The sequence below is a fragment of the Semicossyphus pulcher genome, unplaced genomic scaffold, assembly GCF_022749685.1.
Source record: "Semicossyphus pulcher isolate SPU_LCO1_2020_fin unplaced genomic scaffold, fSemPul1.0.p SCAF_41, whole genome shotgun sequence".
Taxonomy (NCBI): domain Eukaryota; kingdom Metazoa; phylum Chordata; class Actinopteri; order Labriformes; family Labridae; genus Semicossyphus; species Semicossyphus pulcher.
The window spans coordinates 302,501-325,180 of record NW_027211717.1 but is presented as its reverse complement, the minus strand read 5'-3'; the positions used below and the strand labels follow the sequence as shown (position 1 = coordinate 325,180).

The following is a 22,680-nucleotide window of genomic DNA, read 5'->3' as shown; positions in this document are numbered from 1 at the left end:
TTGTTCACTCATTAGCCAATCAGGTGTTTGATATCCTGCCAGCTGTTGATGCTGTAGACACATTTAAACGTACGAAAGTCAAACTCAGCAAAAATCAGAGGCAGCGATTCGCTGCAAAAACCGTCTGTCTGTCCCTGAAGTAGATATCTGAATGGGAGTGCAGACTTTGACCTGCTGGTGGCGCGAGAGGAAAGGTCAAAGGTCAACAAATTCAGTATGTTTCATCCATTGGGATGGAGCTGACCGTGTGTGTGTGTGTGTGTGTGTGTGTGTGTGTGTGTGTGTGTGTGTGTCTGTGTGTGTGTGTGTCTCTCTGTGTGTGTGTGTGTGTGTCTGTGTGTGTGTGTGTGTCTGTGTCTGTGTGTGTGTCTCTGTGTCTCTGTGTGTGTGTGTGTGTGTGTGTGTGTCTGTCTCTCTGTGTGTGTGTGTGTGTCTCTGTGTGTGTGTGTCTGTGTGTGTGTCTCTGTGTGTGTGTGTGTGTGTGTGTCTCTCTGTGTGTGTCTCTGTGTGTGTCTCTCTGTGTGTGTGTCTCTGTGTCTGTGTGTGTGTGTGTGTGTGTGTCTCTGTGTCTTTGTGTGTGTGTGTGTGTGTGTCTCTGTGTCTTTGTGTGTGTGTGTGTGTGTGTGTCTGTGTGTGTCTGTGTCTCTCTGTGTGTGTGTCTCTGTGTCTTTGTGTGTGTGTGTGTGTGTGTCTCTGTGTGTTTATGTATGTGTGTGTGTGTGTGTCTGTGTGTGTGTGTGTCTGTGTGTGTCTCTGTGTGTGTGTGTGTGTGTGTGTGTGTGTGTGTGACTGTGTGTGTGTGTGTGTCTGTGTGTGTGTGTCTCTGTGTCTTTGTGTGTGTGTGTGTGTGTGTGTGTGTGTCTCTGTGTCTTTGTGTGTGTGTCTGTGTCTGTGTCTGTGTGTGTGTGTGTGTGTGTGTGTGTGTGTGTCTCTCTGTGTGTGCGTGTGTGTCTGTGTGTGTGTGTCTCTGTGTCTTTGTGTGTGTGTCTGTGTCTGTGTGTGTGTGTGTGTGTGTGTGTGTGTGTGTCTCTCTGTGTGTGTGACTGTGTGCGTGTGTGTCTGTGTGTGTGTCTGTGTCCTTGTGTGTGTGTCTGTGTGTGTGTGTCTCTGTGTGTGTGTGTGTGTGTGTGTGTGTGTGTCTCTGTGTGTGTGTGTGTGTGTGTGTGTGTGTGTGAGAGCTGCAGTGTGACAGTGCTGAGTCAGTCGGTCCTGTCAGCTTGCCTCAGCAGATCCTCAGAGCTGATCTCTGGTTACGGTCTGTGTGCCAACGTGTTGGTTCTTCTATACTTGTGAGACCTTTACTGACACAATGTTTCAAACATCCCATAAACTGACTCTGATGTTGACCTGTGTTTATTAACCAGGTGACCCCAGCGATGAACGATGACCTTTGAAAACGTTCAGACATTTAAAAAATCACATTCTTCTCAAAAAGTCTGTTAAACTGTTTTACTCTCTCATAATAATACAACTATTATTATTGAATAATAATTATATTAATCATAATTATATTAATAATAATACAACTATTATTATTGAATAATAATTATATTAATCATAATTATATTAATAATAATACAACTATTATTATTGAATAATAATGATCTGAACTGGGCTTTAGAGAACCAACACAGCTCCTGAAAGTGTCCAAACATAAATATCGTAAGCCTCTCCTGTACACCTGCAGGTGATGCTTTGAGTGACACTTCCTGTTTCTTATATTATATTTTCATGTGTGTAAGCACCAAGATAACATGAAACATGTGACACACTCCTGCTGTGGTTTCTGAGTGATGATGTGAGTGTTCAGAAAACGTTTTACTTTAAACATTGAAACTCCCTGTTCTTTGTCTTTTTTACTCTCTGCTCTTTTATTTTCCTTTTTCACAGTAAGAAATGAGCTCAGAATTATGTAAGAGATTAAAAAGTGACCAAAATAAAAGCACAGCTTGCTGCAGAATGAATAAACTTCCTGTTTTAAAAATACTTTCAAATCAAAGAGGAAGTGAGAAAAAGTGCCGTTTGTGATAAATGATCATTAATGTTCGTAACGAGTCGACGTGTCAGGATGGTTCTGATCATATATTTGGAATCAAATTCATACATCTGTCTTTGATCTTCTTTCATGATACAAGACGATTTATTAGGAGGAGAGCAGCTGACAGCTCGGAGAGGACAAAGCTGTGTTTGTGTCAGATACAGGAAGTGCTGATAATAATCGCCTCTCTTCCTCTGCTGCTCTTTTTGGTGACTGATGACTCGTGTGGGTCCCGTCGTCCTCTGACGGAGGTCAGGACTGAACGGTGAGTAACCTCATTATCTCCAGTGCTGCTCGGTTCTTTGGTGCCGTTCACTTTGATTTTACTGAAACAGAAACATCTTTTGTCATTATCGTCCTCAGTCAGAGCTCAGCTCTGCACAGGAAGCTCATGTGTTAACAGTGAAGCAGCCTCAGGTCCACTTTCACTCTTTAAAACTCTGCTGGAGCGAAGACCAAAGAAACAGCTGTGTCCTCCGTCTGATGTGAAGTGTTTCTGCTCTGAGATTCAACACGAGTGTTTAGTTCTATTTCTTGTAATAAGAGGACATGAAGGGAGGCTGAGTTCAGTCTGAAGCATCAGTGTGAAACAGACGACGTTCTGAGGCTAATAAACACCACGTCGGATCTTCTGGTTTGACTGCATGTGTTTCAGAATCAGGTGGAGCAGACGAACGTTTAGTGATGAAGAGTGAAGAGTCCAGCGTTCTCTGTCATGTTATAATGTCGAGCCGTACTTTCTGTTTGTTGATGAGAAACCATCTGAAACTGTCGGGGAATCACTGAGTTCATATTCACATGTTCAGAGCAGAGAGGCCGACGTGACACGAAAGTCCGCTCAGAGATGAGAGCTCTTCTGCGGACATGCTGTCACAGGTGTGCTCGTGTTGGTGATGGTATGATGTGGTCAGCCTGTGAGCTGACGTCAGGACGGGCAGCCGCTGATCAAACGTCTTCAGAGAGAAGAAAAGAAGCGTGAAACATCTGAGCAGGAGGAAGAGTTGACAGAGGTTTGATCACTCGGGTGGAGTGTTTGAGTAACTCTGGATTGTTACAGTCAGTGAAATCCTTCGTCACCATCAGAGTTGGATTGTGTTTGGTCATCACACAGGAAGCTGTCGCAGCAGGAAGTTTGCACCAAAGCTGCCGTCATTGAGAAACTTTGTCTCCTCGTCTGCAGAGATGGGAAGCTGCTGCAGGGACTCGTCCTCTTCTCCCAGGAGACACAGATATGTCAGCTGGTGTGTGGACTCTGCAGAGCCTCCAACACCTGAAGCAACAGGTAAGATCCACCACACTGTAACAACAGGTGTTCAGAGCTAACTTTGAAAACAAACATCAGGATGCACAAACCTGCTGTGCACAGAGGCGCTGATCACAGATGATTCACATCAACGTCTTTCAGAAGCTCTTCTGCCTGCTTGGCTTTCATTTTGACATGTCAGTCTGCATCACACCTTTGTAACTCCTTCTGCTTCTTTTCACTTTCATAAATCACTGAGCCAAAGGAACTTCCTCTCTCCCCTAAGCAATGTCTCCTTGTCTCTTAGGGACTCCAGAGGAAGGATCAGGATCAGTCCCACACCTCATCCTGACTCCTCCAGACCCCATCCGAAGGCTGTCTCACCAACCGCCACCGACAGCTCTCACAAAGAGGACCCACCAGGAGGCCTTCACACACGTTGATGAAGGACCCGATGGTCACCCTGCTGATGAAGGAAGAAAAGGGACCAATGAGGACCGGTCTCTGCAGCATCCAGAGGACGAAACCTTCCTCCTCCCCAGGAGCAGTCCGGTGATCCACAGACGCCATCGACCCGTCTCCTGGACTGGAGGGGCCACCGACACGTCCGGACCATCAAGGTAAGTGTACACCTACACGCGAGGTGGAAACTGTGGCCTCTGAATTTAACCGAGTCAGAAAAACACAGAAAGAAACATCTTCTTGTGTTGATCTCTTTGTTTCTGATGGATGAAGAACCGACTGGCTCGCTGTATCCTTAATGAACAGTTCTGTGGTGACCGGAGGTTTACAGGGTCTCTCTTTGGGTTTGTGGGTCTGTATTTTAACATTTGTCATGTGACCGCGCTGCTGTGTGAAACAGCACTTCCAGCCCGGAGTCTCCGTCTCCCACGTCTGGTTCTCTGGATCAGCGCTCGGGCCTGAGGGGCAGCGCTTCAGAGGATCTGGGATCCAAACGGAGCTCCTGTCTTCACTCGTCATCAAACCTGAGCACCCGACCTCAGCGTCCCCTCAGGGGACAGCAGGGATTGGCTGAGGAGCAGAGTGGGCGTGGCCTCACTGGCTGCCACTCCAATCATTCTTCAGGTGAAACAGTGTTTCTATAATCATATTAAGGCTGTGTGTAAATGCACACCTGACACACCTGACACACCTGATTCAGGCGCTTAAAGTCCCAGATGATGCAGTGACATCATCAGCTGCTGCAGGAAGTCATCAGTGTTAACACCCCAGCAAACTGACTGTGTGTGTGTGTGTGTGTGTGTGTGTGTGTGTGTGTGTGTGTGTGTGTGTGTGTGTGTGTGTGTGTGTGTTTGTTATCAGGCCTCTCGAGCTCATCACACATCAGCAGAGAGAAGAGGATCAGCGGTATCCCAGAATTCTCTGCAGACATCTTTAAGACCAGCTGTGAGCTGGAGAAGGTCCGTTAGTGTCTCTTACATGTTAACATGCTCGCTCTAAGTACAATGATGGAGACTCAGCGCTTCAGATCAGGAGACAGTTTGTTAGTTTGTTAGTTTGTTAGTTAAAACAATATTAACATCCGGTGAAGGATGATCTTCATGTGAGTCTGAGCGCAGCGCTTGAAGACGTATTCATTGTGTAAAATAACACTCGGCCACTTTGCTCTGAAATACTCACATGATGAATAACTGCTCTCAGGAGAACGCTCACTTCATCGTGGTGGACATGGTGCTGGAGGTGCTGGAGGGAGTAAAGTGGACTCTAACGATGGACACACACCGACACACACACTGTCAGACGTGCACGCACACCCATATGAGCTGTGCAGAGGCTGAACCGTCACATGAACAGACACAGAGCTGTAAAGTCAGACACAGAGAGCAGCACAGACATCCAGATGAAGATGAGGAGACGTCACGCAGAAACACACACTCCTTTCAGGAACACACACACCAACACACACAGGAAGAGGAGGAGGCAGTGACTGAGGCTCCACATCAACCAAAGACTTTCTCCGTCCTCTCCACAGACAGCGGCTTTGAAGGTAGACGACTCTCACTGTGTATCTAAAGTCATAAAGAACCGTTCGAAATAAACACATTGAAGTCTCATTCTTTGTCCTTTCAGACGGTGGGGTCGACTCGACGCTGACACCTACAGATTCTCTCAGAGAGTAAGACACACACATTTCATTCTGTAAATGTCTAAACACATCTTCTGCTCTGATTTTGTGACCCTGACTTGTTCTGTGGTTTCCCATCATGCAGTGCAGAAGTTCTGGCCCAGCAGCTGGTGCTGGAGTTCAGGAGGAGCTGGCTTCCTTCACACGGACCTCGCCGTGGACGGCTGAGCCTCCGGAGCTCCCTGCAGGAGGTCAGATCACACACAATATATCAGGAGAGAAGATTTCTCATAGACGTCTATACAATCAGCCCCCCCCTGCTGGACATGAGAGAGAGTGCAGCTTTGACAAACATGTAGTATGCTTCACTTCTCAGACCCACGAGTTACGTCCACCTCCAATACACAGTCTGTGATCTGTGCCGAGCTTTCCTAGATCATCTAGAGCTGGAAACACCTGTGAACGTCGCCCTCTCCTCTCTGTTGCTATAGTTACCAGGTACTGCAGGTGTGGTGTCTGTGAGCAGGAGCAGCCTGGAGGAGGAGATCAGACTGAGGACCAGGATGAGAGGATCCCTGAGCTGGGCTCCACCGCGACTCCAGATCATCTTCACTGTTCAGCCAAGCCACAGGTCTACATCACAGACAGACAGACAGGCAGACAGGCAGACAGACAGGCAGGCAGGCAGGCAGGCAGGCAGACAGACAGGCAGGCAGGCAGGCAGACAGGCAGACAGACAGACAGACAGACAGGCAGGCAGGCAGACAGACATACAGAAAGACAGACAGACAGACAGACAGACAGACAGACAGGCAGGCAGGCAGGCAGGCAGACAGACAGACAGAGAGACACACAGACAGACAGACAGACAGATAGAGAGACACACAGACAGGCAGGCAGACATGCAGACAGAGAGACACACAGACAGGCAGGCAGACAGACAGGCAGGCAGACAGACAGACATGCAGACAGACAGACATGCAGACAGACATACAGAAAGACAGACAGACAGACAGACAGGCAGGCAGACAGAGAGACACGCAGACAGGCAGGCAGACAGACATACAGAAAGACAGACAGACAGACAGACAGGCAGACAGACAGAGAGACACACAGACAGACAGACAGAAAGACAGACAGAGAGACACACAGACAGGCAGGCAGACAGACAGACAGAGAGACACACAGACAGACATACAGAAAGACAGACAGACAGAGAGACACACAGACAGGCAGGCAGACAGACAGACAGAGAGACACACAGACAGACATACAGAAAGACAGACAGACAGAGAGACACACAGACAGACACACAGACAGGCAGACAGACAGGCAGGCAGGCAGGCAGGCAGACAGACAGACAGACAGACAGACAGACAGACCGACAGGCAGACAGACAGACAGACAGACAGACAGGCAGGCAGGCAGACAGACAGACAGGCAGGCAGGCAGGCAGGCAGGCAGGCAGGCAGACAGACAGACAGGCAGGCAGGCAGGCAGGCAGGCAGACAGACAGACAGACAGACAGGCAGGCAGGCAGGCAGGCAGACAGACAGACAGACAGACAGACAGACAGAGAGACACACCGAGTCACAGTTAACAGCCTGTTTCCTCCTGCAGACGCAGTGACGTCGTGGCTCTGCAGCACTTCCTGTGTGCCGGCTGTGGGACTGAAGTGGATCACAGTGAGTGTCACATTTTAAATGTTTTAGTTGCAGTCAGCGTGTGTACATCAGAGTGCTTCATATACTCTGATACCAAGTGGATGAATGACATGTTTTTCCTCCAGATAGCAACGGGCCAACAGCTTATAATTCAATAACATCAATGTTATATTATCCGAACATGTTTGAGCTCCACAGAGAACAGGACAATCTGACCGACGTGTCTTCCTCTGTGTGTCACCAGAGTTCATCAAGAAGCTGCGGTACTGTGAATATCTGGGCCGGTATGTGAAACAACGTGTTACTAACACATTAATAAGAGTGCAGTCATTAATCTGAAATGCTAAACTAATGCTAAAGTCTGTTTAAATGCTCAGCATGAAGTCTTTATGTGACCTGATGACGCTCGAGGGCAGACTGATGACCAAGCTCTGAACATGTTTCAGGTACTTCTGTGACTGCTGCCACGGCGGCGCGGACGCTGTGATTCCTGCTCGAGTGCTGTCCAGCTGGGACTTCAGCAGGTCAGAGAGAACACGCACACACACAATGAGCATTTATATAAATGTGTATATTTATAATATTCACACATTAAAGACGAAACAAAGCAACAAAATAAAAATGTTGACTTCAACAATCATGTGACATCATTTCATAAACTGAGAACGTAAAGACGGCTCAGATCAGAGTGGAAACAAACGTTTGACTTTCACTGAGATCTGTCATCACAATATAATATAACATAATATAATAAAACATAACACTATGTAGTATGTAATAATGTTCCAGGTGTCCTGTGAGTGACTTCTCCAAACAGCTGCTGGACTCCGTTTGGTTCCAGCCCCTGTTTGACCTCAGCTGTGTGGGTAAGACGCTCTACAGCCGGGTGAAGGAGCTCGACAGGTTCAGGGTGAGTTTGAATTATGAACTGTTATAATTATGAGTCTTTGTTTCTCGTCTCTGCTCCACATTCACATGAGTCTAAACAGAACTTCTGCTGTGAGCCACAAACACACTCCTTGTTGTCTAATTATATTTTGTTTCATGAATAAGACGGAAGAAACAGACAGAGGGTATGAGTGAAGTTTAGTGAAACGTTTTTAAATAGTTTCTGTCAGAGGGACACGTAAACTTTAACTGTGCTTTAGCATGTTTGAGTGCATGTACGTAAATGTGTTGAGCAACATGTGTGAGTGTCACCGGAAAAATGTGCACATGTGCAAGAAGGAGAAAATGAAGATATTGTTTTTATCACTTTAAAGCGGATCATATTAAGCTATTAATCTATTAACTTACTTTTTCCTTTCTTTCCTTCCTTTCCTTCCCTTCCTTTCCTTCCTCCCTCTCTCCTCAGGAGCTGCAGGATCAGCTGCTGGGCATCAAGAAGCTGCTGAGAGCCTGCAGGTTATCTGGACGGTAAGAGAAGAACATTTGAAACACAGAGTGTCAGTTCAACTATTTTAAAAACTATTACTAAAGTTGCAATATTGTACATTTTTACTTAGCTGACGTGAAGTTAATCAAAAATAAAGCCACTGATTTGGGGATTTTTAGTCGTTTACTTTGGCGCCATCCAGTGGCAGCATCAGAAAACACAGCGAGGAACGTCACAAACAACAACGTTTTAAAATACTGACATCCAACATGCAGTCACTTTAAAAAAATGTGTGTGTGTGTGTGTGTGACTCAGGGTGCTGACTGAGTTTGAACAGCTTCCTGCTCACCTGACAGAGCAGCCTCACCTGTTCTCCATGGACGACCTGCTGAGGGTGAAGAAGGGTCAGCTCGTGGTTCAGGCCAGAGCAGTGCTGCAGTCTGCCATCCAGCATGTAGAGAACTGTCAGGTCAGTGTGAAGCTCTGAAAGCTCTGCAGGGTGAAAGGCCTGGGGACCTGATCAGTCTGATCCATTCTCTACATGCTCTGCCTCTCTCATCCTCAGTTGTGTCTGGCTCGAGGTTTCATCTGCGAGTTCTGCCGAGAAAAAGACGTCATCTTCCCGTTTCAGACGGACGTATGCCGGCGCTGTCCAGGTAAATATTACCTTTGGAAGACACCAAGTTGATTTTTCCAACTGAACCTTATTTTCAGCTTCAGATGAACTTCAGATGAACATGCTTTATTCTGCTTTCCAGTCTGTGACATTCACAGTGTTTAAAGCTACAGGAACAAAACAGACACAGTCATTGTTGCTGAAAGTGTGTTCACATTTCTTCCCCTCTCACAGTGTGCAGGGCCTGCTTCCACAAACACTGTTTTGTGGAGAAGAAGTGTCCGAAGTGTGCTCGGATCCAATCACGGAAAAAACGTCTCGATAGATCGATGAAGTGAGAAAAGCTGAGCAGAGCTGACAGAACGGTTTTGTTCCTTTTGTTCTACTCTTTGTTTGAATTCCTCTTTAACTGTATGTTTCCTGTGGAAATAAAATCGGTTACATTGATCCTCACATCGTTTCTGTTCATGTGTTAGAAACGGTCAGGTGGACGCGAGTCACCTCCGACCGGCCCTGAGAAACACGACAGTGAAGTTCATGAACTTTGTCCTCAGATCCAGACGGAGCAGCCGTCTGAGAATGACACAAGACCTGCAGCTGTCGACAGGCAGACGTCAGGACTCCGTTAAACAACTTTAATATCAAATTAAGTTTTCTTTCAAACTATATTTAGCGACAGTGTGGCTGATTCATAAAATATGAAAATCCAATATATACATATATACATATATATATATATATATATATATATCTGTGGAAAAACAAAGTTTATCATGTGCCTATACAACTGTGACACACGCACGCACGCACGCACACACACACACTCACACACACACTCACTCACACACTCACACACACACACTCACACACACTCACACACACACACACACACACACACACACACACACACACACACACACCTAACCCTGTTATGAGTTCATGGCTGCATGCTGAACCCCTGTGGACAGGTTTGTTCACACCTGCGTGGATCAGTGTCAGGTGATGATGCCATCTCAGCCTCTGAGGTTTCATCAATCAGAGGTGTGAAGAAAAACAAGCCTCTGCAATTAGGGCTGAACTCTGTTGGGACAGAAATGTCCTTTAATGTTTGTCAAATGTTTTGTTCTGAGTACAACTGACGAAAGGTCCACGAGTAACATGAGAGGGGTTGTGGAATCCCACCCAACTCTGTAGTTACCCTACACAACTCTTAGCTCCCTGATGGTTCTAAAGGCACAGGACTCTGTTGTGTTGGGGTTCAATCTCTGAGCTGTCCTCAGTGATGTTTTCAGTCACCGCCAGCAGCAGACTCATTGCTGTTGCTTTCTGTACCAAACTTTACCGCCCACCAACAAACAGCAGACAGTTCTGCCTCTTCCAAAGTTCCTCTGCATGGGCAATCATTGTGATATTAGTGGAATACCTGGTTCCTACTACTTTTTGGTACCACTGTATCACCGCAGAGATTCCAAGCAAGTACACACATTTCTGACGTAGCATGGAGACATTTAAAACAAGACTTTGGGGAAAGTATTTCAGCTTCTTTCCTGCAGTAACAGTGCAGCGTCCTGCAGTAACAGTGCAGCATCAGTAACAATGCAGTGTCCTGCAGTAACAGTGCAGCGTCCTGCAGTAACAGTGCAGTGTCCTGCCGTAACAGTGCAGTGTCAGTAACCGTGCAGCGTCCTGCAGTAACAGTGCAGTGTCCTGCCGTAACGTGCAGTGTCAGTAACAGTGCAGCGTCCTGCAGTAACAGTGCAGCGTCAGTAACAGTGCAGTGTCCTGCCGTAACAGTGCAGTGTCAGTAACAGTGCAGTGTCCTGCCGTAACAGTGCAGTGTCAGTAACAGTGCAGCGTCCTGCAGTAACAGTGCAGTGTCCTGCAGTAACAGTGCAGCGTCAGTAACAGTGCAGTGTCCTGCAGTAACAGTGCAGTGTCAGTAACAGTGCAGTATCCTGCAGTAACAGTGCAGTGTCAGTAACAGTGCAGTGTCCTGCAGTAACAGTGCAGTGTCAGTAACAGTGCAGTGTCCTGCAGTAACAGTGCAGTGTCAGTAACAGTGCAGTGTCCTGCCGTAACGTGCAGTGTCCTGCAGTAACAGTGCAGCGTCAGTAACAGTGCAGTGTCCTGCAGTAACAGTGCAGTGTCAGTAACAGTGCAGTGTCCTGCCGTAACGTGCAGTGTCCTGCAGTAACAGTGCAGTGTCAGTAACAGTGCAGTGTCAGTAACAGTGCAGTGTTCTGTCGTAACGTGCAGTGTCCTGCAGTAACAGTGCAGTGTCAGTAACAGTGCAGTGTCCTGCCGTAACGTGCAGTGTCCTGCAGTAACAGTGCAGCGTCAGTAACAGTGCAGTGTCCTGCAGTAACAGCAGCGTCCAGGCTCCCAGTATAAAGTCAGATGGGTCCCTCTGAAGGACATTTCTAGCAACTGTTTCTGTGCTAAGCTAACTGAAGCTAACCTCATATTTGGAGACTATTAAACTGAAATCATGTGAACTTCAAATCAAAGAACAACACAGTGAAAATAATGAACATGAACTTTGCTCCAATGTGTAAATCATTTGGATGGGGAATGTCTTGCTGCTGCTCGTCGGCCATGTTGTCTGCTTCACTCCTTCAGTCCTTCCTGTCGCTCACAGACGTCACATTCACAAGGCGCCTCTTCTCCACGCTCCAGTGTCCCTCTTTGTGTGTTTGTCTTCACACGTCTGTTACCTCCTCCGTCCTGTGTGATATGACCTGATGGAGACACCAATCAAGACGCTTTTCTATGTTTTATTGTTCAAACATTTGGGTTAAAATCGTTGGGATCTAGCAGCCCTCCCATCGCCCGACTCTTACTCCTTTTTTTCTTTTTCATTTAGCAGTTTTTGTGCCAAACACACCGAAGCTAACCGCTATACATTAACCACGTGGGCAGCATCTATATAAGAAGTTAGAATGGTTGATTAGAATCTGTGTTTGATGACATGGTATCAGACCTGATGATGAGGGAAAGTAAAAACATTTGGACAAGTAAAGAATGGCCAATAAAGAAGCCTTGAAACATGAACATGCAGAGGCAAACTGTGACGGGGAAGTCTTTGTACCAACATCGGCAAAGAAATGAGTGCATGGGTCAGAAACAGAACGTGATCAATCAGTCGCATTGATCGACTCCACTGACTGTAGTAATGACAGTCAAGACTCTCACCTTATGTTAGATTATGTTTGGCCATTGGATCTTATCTGACCTGTCTTTTTTGTTCCTTCCGAAGAACTCAGAAAATCAAACGCCGACATGTCTGGGTTCACAGAATCTCTCAGAGAAACACAGCTGGGTTGATTTCCCCTCCTCCTGCACGAGCTGTGTCTGAACTCTCCTGCTGCTTCCAGCTCCTTGACGCTGACCAGTGCACAGAAAAGATGCTGAAATAACTCGGTCATGATGAAAATTTGTCAAAACTGTGAATTTGTGCTTTAACAGTTCAGAGTACAAGATAACAATCAAACAACTTTTAAGAAGCTTGTTATTTTGAATGGTGATGGTGAGGAAGGACATCTGGAGGGGAGGGATGGAGGTAATGGCTGAAGGAGATAAATCAGCTGTTCAGCTGGAGATCTGGATCTACGAGCTGCCAGAGACGCAGCTCTCTGATGATGGAGCGGAGCTCTGCTTTCCACAACTCCTCAACACCTCCTGCAGGAAGCCGACACCTCCATGGTCTGAAGCTGTGCTCCTGAACACGCTGCTGTCCTCCATCTCTCTGCTCACTATAGCTCTCAACCTGCTCGTCATCATATCAGTCTCCCACTTCAGGCAAGGTTTATAGTTTACACAACAATCGCATGAACACGTGAACTTTAAGAAGAATCAGACTGTTTGGGAATGACTGGTGGTTTTTGAAGGCCCTAACATGAAACCTTTTCTGTCACTCAGAGATGAGATCCCGTCTGGTTAATGAGACTCTTTTTCCTCCAGGCAGCTTCACACCCACCAACATCCTCCTCCTCTCTCTGGCTGTCTCAGACTTTCTCGTGGGTCTCCTGCTGATGCCGGGAGAGATCCTCAGACAAACCTCCTGCTGGTTTTTTGGTGACCTGATGTGCTCTCTGCTTCATGATGTGTCATACACCGTTACTTCTGCCTCGATAGGAGTTATGATTCTCATATCTGTGGACCGGTATGTTGCTATCTGTGACCCTCTGCGTTACTGGGGCCCTACCTAGGTGAAGGTGTCCCATTTCTCTTGGGCATTGGTGGTAGCGGTCATCTGGCCCTCCAAGCAGATCATCAAAAGGAACGTTTGCAGACGCAGACAAAAGCGAGTGAAAAGTCACAGAACGCTTTTGCTACTTGGATGTAATTTAATCATTTTAACCTTCCACAGGGTTTCAGGAACTTTCTGTAAACGAGAGCACATCACGGTTTTAGCATCTATTCATTGGCTCCCGGTTCGTTTTTGGATTGATTTTAAAATTCTTCTCTTTGTTTTCAAATGTTTTCAAATGTTTTCATGGTCTTGCCGCTCAGTATCTGTCTGACCTGCTTCGGCCGTACGCTCCCTCACGTTCCCTCACGCTCCCTCAGGTCAGCAGATCTGTCATTGTTAGTCGTCCCAAAGACGAAGAGGAAGTCGAGAGGGGGGCCGAGCTTTTTCAGTAGCTGCCCTAAAACTCTGGAATGAGTTGCCCTTGCACATTAGGCAGGTCGACTCACTTCCTGTTTTTAAATCCTCTCCTGAAACACATTTTTTCTCTTTAACTTTTAACTCAGTTTGAGATGCTGGCATTTATTGTCTTCTACTGTTTTAACTGTTTTTGTGTTTTTATGTGGGTGCAGCACTTTGGCCAACTCTGTTGTTTTAAAGTGCTTTATAAATTAAGTTGAGTTGAGAGTGACAGTGCAGGTATCCCAAATACCTCCACAGGTGTATCAAGAGCCTGATCCTGGCGGTGTGCTAGCTGGTTCATGACAGACAGGATAGAAATAAACAGGTAGCAAACTAGCTGGTTAAGGACTGAAGCCTGCAGGCTCACACGTCCAAGCCTAATTGGTTGAGTCCAGGTGGGTTGCTTACAGGTTTCTAGTATGCAGGGACAGTTTGGAAGCAAGCAAGGCTGACTGCTGACAGGCTGAAGTGAAGGCTGAATCCCAGCAGAAGGTGAAGCGGACTGGAAGCTAGGAGACAGGTTGATGTCAGAGTGGAGGTTAGCAGGCTGAAGTGAAAGCTGAAGACTGTCAGGGTAGCTGGCTGGAAAGCAGGCTTACAGCTAACAGGCCAGCACCAGGTTGGTGGCTTGCCAGCTAGGCCGGATATGAGGCTGGAAGTTAGCAGAGAATGCCAGCAGGCTTAGATGAGACAAAGAGGCTAAAGTGGTGGCAAGTTCCTCCATCAATCCAAGCAGCCATCCCACTCTCTCAGGTGGTCATTCTGGATGTGGTGTAGAAGTGACTGAATGAAGGTCAGAGCCTCACTTACATCGTTCACAGAACAGGCATCGTCTCTGCCGGGTCCATTGTTGGACTGTTTATTCTCTTTCATTCATTTACCAGAAGGTCTGTGTTTGTGTGTCTCTCTCTTCTGCTTCAAACTAAGAATCATTCTTCCTACTGAGGCCTTTGAGTTGGCATCCCTGCTGTGCGGAGTGGCCTCATTGAAAGGAATGATCAGCCTTTTTACCCCCCTGTACTAATGTCGTGCCTTAACACTAGAAAGAGAAAGTCACAGAATAAGCATGAGGAAAAGAGGGGTGAAAATGAAAAGGATGGGGTGAACAAGAGAGAGATAGTCTTCATCAGCGATGACTGATGATCCAATGATGGAAAGTACACAGTAAACATGGTACAATGTCACAATGTTACAGTTTCATGTATCAGACGCTTTTGTCCACAGCGACGTACATCTGAGAGTTAATACAACACGAGCAACGATCGAGACAGGAGAGGGCGGAGTCAGGAAGAGCCAACACACAGCTCCAGGTGTGATCGAACTCTGGACTTGTGGGTTGGGGTCACGTGTTCCTCATGAGAGAATGTTCTTCAAAGTCTAATCCTGGTCAGTGGTTCTCCTTAGCCAAGTCCTACTTTCCCCTCCTCCGTTGTCCCCAGATTTCAGCTCATCAGGACGAGGCCAGGTTGCAGGTTCCCAGGCGTCGTCACACCCTGATTGGCCATGAGAGGAAAGCACCAACCTGCCCTCAGTTAATCATGAGGAGCCAGCCCCCCCACAACCTGTGCAACAGGTGAACTGAATAACCTTCTAATCAACTTAGTAACTCAGCCAAAATTAAGTGGAAACATGGGAGCAATGACAAGCACCAGAAAATGGGTGACTGCCACAGTTTACGAGTTCCTTAAGGCCATCTGAAAGTCCCTCTCCATAGCTGCACCGAACTCCTCCTACAGACGGGCTTTTGCTTGCCTAACCAACAAAACTGCAGCCCTCCTGGCCACCTGATACCTGTCTGCTGCTTCAGGAGGACCCTGGGCTAACCAGGCACCCCTCTTCAGCCCGATGGCCTTCTTCAAAGCACGAGTCCTCCAACAGGTTCTCAGGTTGTTGCCACATTATGGAAGTGACTGCCACAACTCCCAGCAGCAACTTCAACAACTGAGTTTATGAACATGGCCTACCCAGATTCCACGTCCCTGACGACCCACAGGGAAAAAGAAAAAGTCTTCCTTAGGTGAGATTGAGCCAGACATCCCCAGTTCGCAGTCACTGCATGTTTTGGTTAACCAGGTCTGTCCCACAGCTTTCTTAACTCACCGCTAGCTTGTGATCAGTGGACAGCTGTGCTCCTTTAATATGACCAGTAAGTCCATCACCGGTCTCTGGACTAGGCAGAATTATGAAACCCCAGGGGTCAAGGCATGACCATCCTCGTCTACATGCCTTCGTCTTGTGATGCACTGTTCTGAAAGGTTCTCAGACTTCGGCCTTACACATGTCCCCTGCAGTCCACGTAGGATCTACAGACATACTTCTGAGTGGCCTGCCACGCGAGTTTTTAAGGAGAACAAGGCATAGAAGTCTAAGCACCTTTTCCATAACTAAAGGGGAGAGAAGCCCTACTCTAATGTCTCCCACACCTCCTGCTTGTATCTTGATGGTGTAAGAAGTAGAGCTTGTTCTCCAGGAGCACCACATGGTGAGTTGAACAGTGCAGGCGTGTTGTTGCAGTCTTCTTTGCATCTCTTCTTTTCGGCTATCATACCTCCCTGGCAAAGACATGTCACCTGGTGGTATGTTTGACGATGCATGTAAATGAACATCCAAGGGTACACCATCTAGTTCGTACTTACACACTACGTTTGGAGAGGATGTCGGTCTGTGGTAAGGGTTAGTCAGCAGTTAGGAATAAATGTAGGCTGAGCTTAGACTTCATCATATCGCTAACAGCCCGCTTACACTGAAGAAATAATAATCACCCCAATAATCGCTGTAGCCTTGCTGGATAAACAATATAAATATCATCCAAGTTACAGTTCAGATCATCCATGGATGTGCTTTTTCCAACACAGTGATGTCGTATTGTGTTGCCAGGAAACAAGGGTCAGAGAAGTGATGAAGATGATGGTATGATATGCAGAGTAAGGGGGAGGGGCATCAGAGATCATCAGACATGGGAGACGGGGGATTCTGATTTACTCATGTCCAGAAAGCTCCCGGAGCTGCAGAGGATGGAGGCTGAGGACCGAGTGGAGCTCTGCTTTCCACAACTTCTCAACACCTCCTGCAGGAAGCCCGTCTCTACCTGGCCCGAAGCACTGCTCCTTCACATCGGGCTGTCCTCCATCTCTCTGCTCACTGTGGCTCTCAACCTGCTCGTCATCATCTCAGTCTCTCACTTCAGGCACAGATTTATGTTTCAGATCCTCTTTACATTCACTGTAACTGTAGGTTGTTGTTTGTCTTTGTCATATGATGTTTTTGTAATAATGAGACTCTTTTTCCTCCAGGCAGCTCCACACACCCACCAACATCCTCCTCCTCTCTCTGGCTGTCTCGGACTTTCTCGTGGGCCTCCTGCTGATGCCGGTTGAAATCCTTTTAAATACATCCTGCTGGTTTTTTGGAGACCTCGCATGTTCCCTGTATAGTTATGTGTCCTTCATCATCACCTCTGCCTCAGTAGGAGACATGGTTCTCATATCTGTGGACCGGTATGTTGCTATCTGTGACCCTCTGCGTTACACCTCCAGAATCACAGAGAGAAGAGTTAAACTGTGCGTGTGTCTGTGTTGGCTCTGTTCTGTATTTTACACCAGTCTCTTCTTAAAGGACGACCTGAGTCAACCAGGGAGGCATAATTCCTGCTCCGGAGAGTGTGTGATTATTTTAGACTTCATTGAAGGAACAATTGACCTTGTTGTGACCTTTATTGCTCCCGTCACTGCCATCATTGCTCTGTATACCAGAGTGTTTGCTGTGGCCGTGTCTCAGGCTCGTGCCATGCGCTCTCACGTTACAGCTGTCACACTGCAGCTCTCTCTCGCTCTCCCTGCAAAGAAGTCTGAGCTGAAAGCCGCCAGGACTCTTGGGATTCTTGTCATTGTGTTTCTAATATGTTTCTGTCCATATTACTGCTTGGCTCTTGCAGGAGACACTGATCTCAGTGATTCATTTTCATCATTCGTAGTCTTTCTGTTCTATTTTAACTCCTGTATTAACCCGCTGATCTACGCCTTGTTTTACCCCTGGTTCAGGAAAGCAGTTAAACTCATTGTTACTCTTCAGATCCTGCAGACTGGCTCCTGTGAGGCCAACATGCTGTAGAGAGGCTGAGGGGGGATGAGACAGTAGATGTGAAAGTCCCGTCTTCTGTGTCTGTATTTATAGCAGAAGAATTCATGTAAGGGTTGAGTTTGATGACACATTACAAGGACTAAGTCTGTCAACATAACGATCAGTTTCTCTGTCATCTTTTACTTTCTGTGTCATAAAGAGAAAACCGATGGACTCAACCCTCGTGTCCCCTCACCATCTCACAGAACAATGATTCAGCCTCTTTTTTTTCAGAGAAATGTTCCCACACGTGATGTTGACCCTCGATATAGGATGTATTTCTGCAGATCTTAATGACCTTTTCTCGTTCTGTCAGCAGCTCATTGTGACTAATGTTCCTCGACTGAAGTGGGAGATGTCTGTGCACCTTAGAAAAGCTGATTTAATGTAATATCTGTGTTTAAGATGCAACAACAGCAGCAAAGAAACTTTAATCCTCCAGATGAAGGCAGACTTTCAGTGCAGAGTGAGAGTTAGCATCAGCATAGTAATTAGCATAGAGCTTCTGTCCACTGTCTACTTAAACTACTGACAAACACGAGCAGATGTGATCTTGTGTTCCACAATCACTAACAACGCGTCAGCTGCTGCCAGTTAGAAGCCAAACATAATAAACAAAGTGGCTAACGACGTTTAGCATTCTGATTTGCACTTGTTGCAGACTTTGGTGCTAAACAGTCTCTGGGTCTGACCGAGGCTCACGGGTCCATGTTTGAAGGAGCTGCTTCCAGCGCCAGCTTCTACTTTCAGTGTGACAAATCATTAATAACTCAATATCAATAACACAGTATTTTTTATGCTTTAAATCGTGTCTGCAGCAGAACCTAAACTATCAACAGCTAACAGTGACAGCATACATCGCTTCAGCTGCACTCTACAGCTCTACCTGTTGTGCATAACTTCTCTGTCTATACATCACTATATAGAGTTACAGTGACGCCTACTGGTGAGGGAGCGTATTACATCAGTGACACATGAAGCGTGTAACATCTTCTGTTACCTGAGGATGTTCTCGTAGCTCAGGTTGCAGGGGGCTGATGATGGTTTCAGCTGCTCACCTGAGCTGCTGTGCAGGACACATTTTACATCCTGGAGAATAAAGATGACACTGAAGTTGCAGTGTGTTGTTATCATTTCCTTTAGGTAAGTAGCATTAACAGGCTAGCTTTTGTCTCTATTTTAAGATCCTAATTTGTGAAGGAGATTGGCGAGGCCCTGACTGGACACCCAACCAGGGCTTCATGGAGGCCCCACATGGGTCAGCCCATGCAGGTGTACAAAGGGCCCTTGATCGGCTTCATACAGGGCCCAGAACGTACCCGAGTGTGCTGGCTGTCACATTTCACATTTGTTCTTCTGAACTGAACATTTGGGTCACACACCTTAAAGCTCGCTCTGAGCCCACACCCAGGCCCGACCAGCTCGCCTGAGTAAGGCCCAACATTCAAACACACTCAGAGTAACACATACAGCTCATCATGTGTTCCACAGCTACAGAGGACCCCTGTTTCTTCAATGACAGCATGCTGAGCATGGCTAAAAGCTAATATAGCTAGCTTAATAGTCTTCAGGTTATTACCTTTATAACTTCACACAACACAAACAGACATATTCATCCACCACACTACTGAACATTAAAGCTTATAACGAGGACTCTTACCTGAAAGAGGAGGCCTGTGTGGTAGAAGCAGGGACACAGGTCACGTGACTGAAGGGAGGACGTGAGTCAGTGGCGTCGTCAGAGCCAAACATCCGGGGCCTTATCCCCGAATGTTTTAATCCTAGCCCCGAAGGTTTTTGGTCCGGAGTTGATTTTAATGTACTGTAGTGGACCGGACCTTCTAGCTGTAGTTTCAATTAATCTTCAGGGCGCAATAGAGCTCTGCACGAGCATGACAGCGTTGTCATGTCAATGGTTGTTTAGAGCAGTGGTTTTCAAAGTGGGGGCCGCCAGGGGGCGCTAGGGGGGCCTCAGAAAATAGGAGGGAAAAAAAACAAAACATTTTTTTTAATTTTTTATTTTAATAACCATTTGTCCTGAACCTAACAACACGTAAACTGCCCTAATCTCGGATTCTCAAATTCAGCAATACAGAAAAATGGCCATGATTGCCCGAAATGCGTCCTCTGTCTGGAGACCCTCTCAAACGAGTGTTTAAAACCTTCGAAACTTCAGCGTCACTTGATGCAAAAACATCCGGCAGAGGCCGATAAAACAGTAGACTTCTTCAGACGTAAAGAAGAGCATTTGGTCAGGCAATCTGCTGCATTCACACAGCAAGCTACCGTGCCGAGCGGGCCCTGAAGGCATCATTTTTAGCCTCATACCACATTGCTCGTGCTAAAAAAAACTCACACAATTGGAGAGGATTTGATTCTACCAGCTACCAAAGACATTGTCCGAGAATTGCTTGGTGAGGATGCTGCCAAAAAAATCGACGCTGTCCCACTCTCTGTTGTCTGTGGGTTTGGGGGTCCCTGGCCAGAAGCTAATGCTGTTTGGGGGGCCTTGGCATGGAAAAGTTTGGGAACCCCTGGTTTAGAGGATCATCAGGCTTCATGATCAAACAAAGTTTAATATCACGTGATCACTTCAGTCCGTGATCTCCCGCTCTCTCCCTCTCTCTCTCTCTCTCTCTCCCTCCCTCTGAGCGCCTGCTCAGCAGCTCTGCCCCTCTCTGTGCTGCGAGTCTGCACTGAGTACTGCACTAATTAACGATCTTACCTTTGCCGAAAGTTCAACATGATGACGCAGATTTGTAAGAAGTAAAAATGAAGCTTTGGCAGGTCTGTCCTCGAGAGGAGAAGAAACAACTTTTAAAATGCTCGTTTGTTGAACGAAGATCGGATCGATCATTTCTGATGCATTCGAGGGAGTCGGGAAATCTGGACGCTGAACGGCTTTTGCAAACTAATGTTTCTGTCCGTTTTGGCTCTTGTTTGTGGTGTTCTCATTACGTGTTTGTCCTACAATCTGGAACAAGAGAGAGAGAGATGTATATGTGTGTATGAGATTGAGTTAGAGAGATTTGTTATTTTCGAAGAGATGAACAATTTCATTATGGCCACAAAATCAACCACCTGGCTGCCCCTGGAACCCCCTACAAGGTGTGAGGTTAGCCCCACGTGTATTTGGCTCAGCCCCAGATGTTCTGAAGTCCTAAAAACGGCCCTGACGTGAGCTGATGCTAAATGTATCTCAATGGGGCTCCCCCTGCTGGAGCGCTCTGGTAACTACAACTGAACTGCTGCTGCTGTTAGAAAGACCCTCTGAACAAGTCACGGAATAAACAATGAAATCAACAGTACGTGATGATGTAAAATAACATGAAGCTCAGCCATCACAATATGAACATTTGTACACATTATAAATACTGCTCTACTGCTCAGTCTGCCTGATAACACACGTTGTCCCGTCCTTTGACAAATGAATACAAATATGAAATATTTCACTGTTATGACGAACGATTGAAATGGTTTTTTAATTCTGATGTTGAACGGTTGGTCAACTTTGTTTGTAGGAGCCGGAAGACGAAGGTGGTTTGTGTCTGTAATCTATGAGTCTGCTTTGGTTTATTGAACATAATATAACTTATGTATGACACAATAATCAAAGCCTGAGCCTCAAACCATCTGAGACCTGCACATGAATTCTTTATTGATAACGTATCAGACACACGGAGGAGAAAAACTCATCTCTATGTGTTCTTTGTTTCCTCTGAGTTATGTCAGTTTAAAGTATGAAACAGGCTCAGCAGTGGGACAGGGCGCCTGATGCTGCTTACATCAATCAATCAATCAATCAATAAAAATGTTGTATAGTCCAGCAGTACAGGTATCACAGGTGTAATGTAGTTGTATGCATTACAGAGGATGTGCTGTCTGCATGGTTGAGTAAACATATCACCACCAGGTGGAGCTGTTCACTCAGTGTTCTCATCAGAAGCTCAACAGTTAAAGAAATAAACTCTCCCAGCGGTGTGTTAGAAATGTTCTCGTATTGGACGTACGATGGACAGAAAAGTCTTCACAGTTAAATTAAAGATGAACTTTGTTTCTCACAACAGCTGCTGTAGTTCCCTCTCCACCACTAGAGGGCTCTGTCTCCTCCCTGCACGTGCAGACCTGAACTCATCCACTCATTTGTTTACAAGACGCCTGTTTTCTCTGTCAGTGCTGGGACACACACACACACACACACACACACACACACACAGACACAGACACACTTACATCAAGTTTGAACATGCCTTGGAGAGCAGCAGCAGCTCTGTTTTCTGACAGACTGTAGAACCACTTTGACACAAGGAGCAGGAGGATGCTTTGTGCTGAGATAGAACTCGTTCAGCGTCAGAGCGAGGCCTAATGTCTTTGCTCTCCACAAGAACAAATACAACAGAGTCAAATATAACTTTATATCAAAAACAAAATTAAAAACAAGCAAAGACGTCCTGACAGTAGAAGACGTCCAGGCTGACGAGGAAGAGGCTGCAGGACTTTGTTTCTGCAGAGTTGAAACGCGGTTTGAAAAACATTTTGGCACAAAGATTTTACTGTTTGTCAAAGTTTGCAGGAAAGCTTCAACTCGATTGTTTCTGATGCATCTTTTTACTGACTGCAGATTCACAGAGTGTGTTATGGCAGCTGTTAAAGTCTGGCTGTTGATTATTATGAAACTGTACAGAACCTCTGATCTAATCACTTCATGAAAGTGAGTCCTGTGAAGCAGCGCGGGCAAAATAATAAGTGTGACGAGGCGACTGAGAGCCAACCAGCTGCTGCTGCTGCAGTCGTTCATGTTTTATAGTTTGTTTGATTGATGTGATTTCTAGGTTTCATTCAGAGTTCCACCACACCTACAGCAGAGCGTAAACACACACACACACAC

At 46.4% G+C, this 22,680-nt stretch overlaps 2 protein-coding genes across 3 annotated transcripts; both read left to right on the top strand.

Annotated features, from left to right (window-relative positions):
- Nucleotides 1–1,895: 1,895 nt before the first annotated feature.
- Nucleotides 1,896–9,469, top strand: LOC138608260 (protein associated with UVRAG as autophagy enhancer-like). Of its 2 annotated transcripts, XM_069680800.1 has the most exons (17): nt 1,897–2,303; nt 3,219–3,320; nt 3,589–3,901; nt 4,144–4,367; nt 4,605–4,702; nt 4,944–5,289; nt 5,373–5,418; nt 5,513–5,618; nt 5,859–5,998; nt 6,988–7,052; nt 7,276–7,315; nt 7,478–7,555; nt 7,821–7,941; nt 8,386–8,447; nt 8,722–8,875; nt 8,972–9,062; nt 9,257–9,469. In XM_069680800.1, exons 2-17 carry the CDS (start codon nt 3,221–3,223, stop codon nt 9,358–9,360), a joined length of 2,088 nt encoding a protein of 695 aa, XP_069536901.1. In that variant the 5' UTR covers nt 1,897–2,303; nt 3,219–3,220; the 3' UTR covers nt 9,361–9,469. The 2 variants fall into 2 exon arrangements, with proteins under 2 accessions (XP_069536900.1, XP_069536901.1); XM_069680799.1 differs by lacking the exons at nt 8,386–8,447; nt 8,722–8,875; nt 8,972–9,062; nt 9,257–9,469 and having other exon boundaries at nt 1,896–2,303; nt 5,859–7,052; nt 7,821–7,906.
- Nucleotides 9,470–16,687: 7,218 nt separating this feature from the next.
- Nucleotides 16,688–17,783, top strand: LOC138608246 (trace amine-associated receptor 4-like). The gene is made up of 2 exons (XM_069680784.1): nt 16,688–16,860; nt 16,967–17,783. Exons 1-2 carry the CDS (start codon nt 16,688–16,690, stop codon nt 17,781–17,783), a joined length of 990 nt encoding a protein of 329 aa, XP_069536885.1.
- Nucleotides 17,784–22,680: the final 4,897 nt, after the last annotated feature.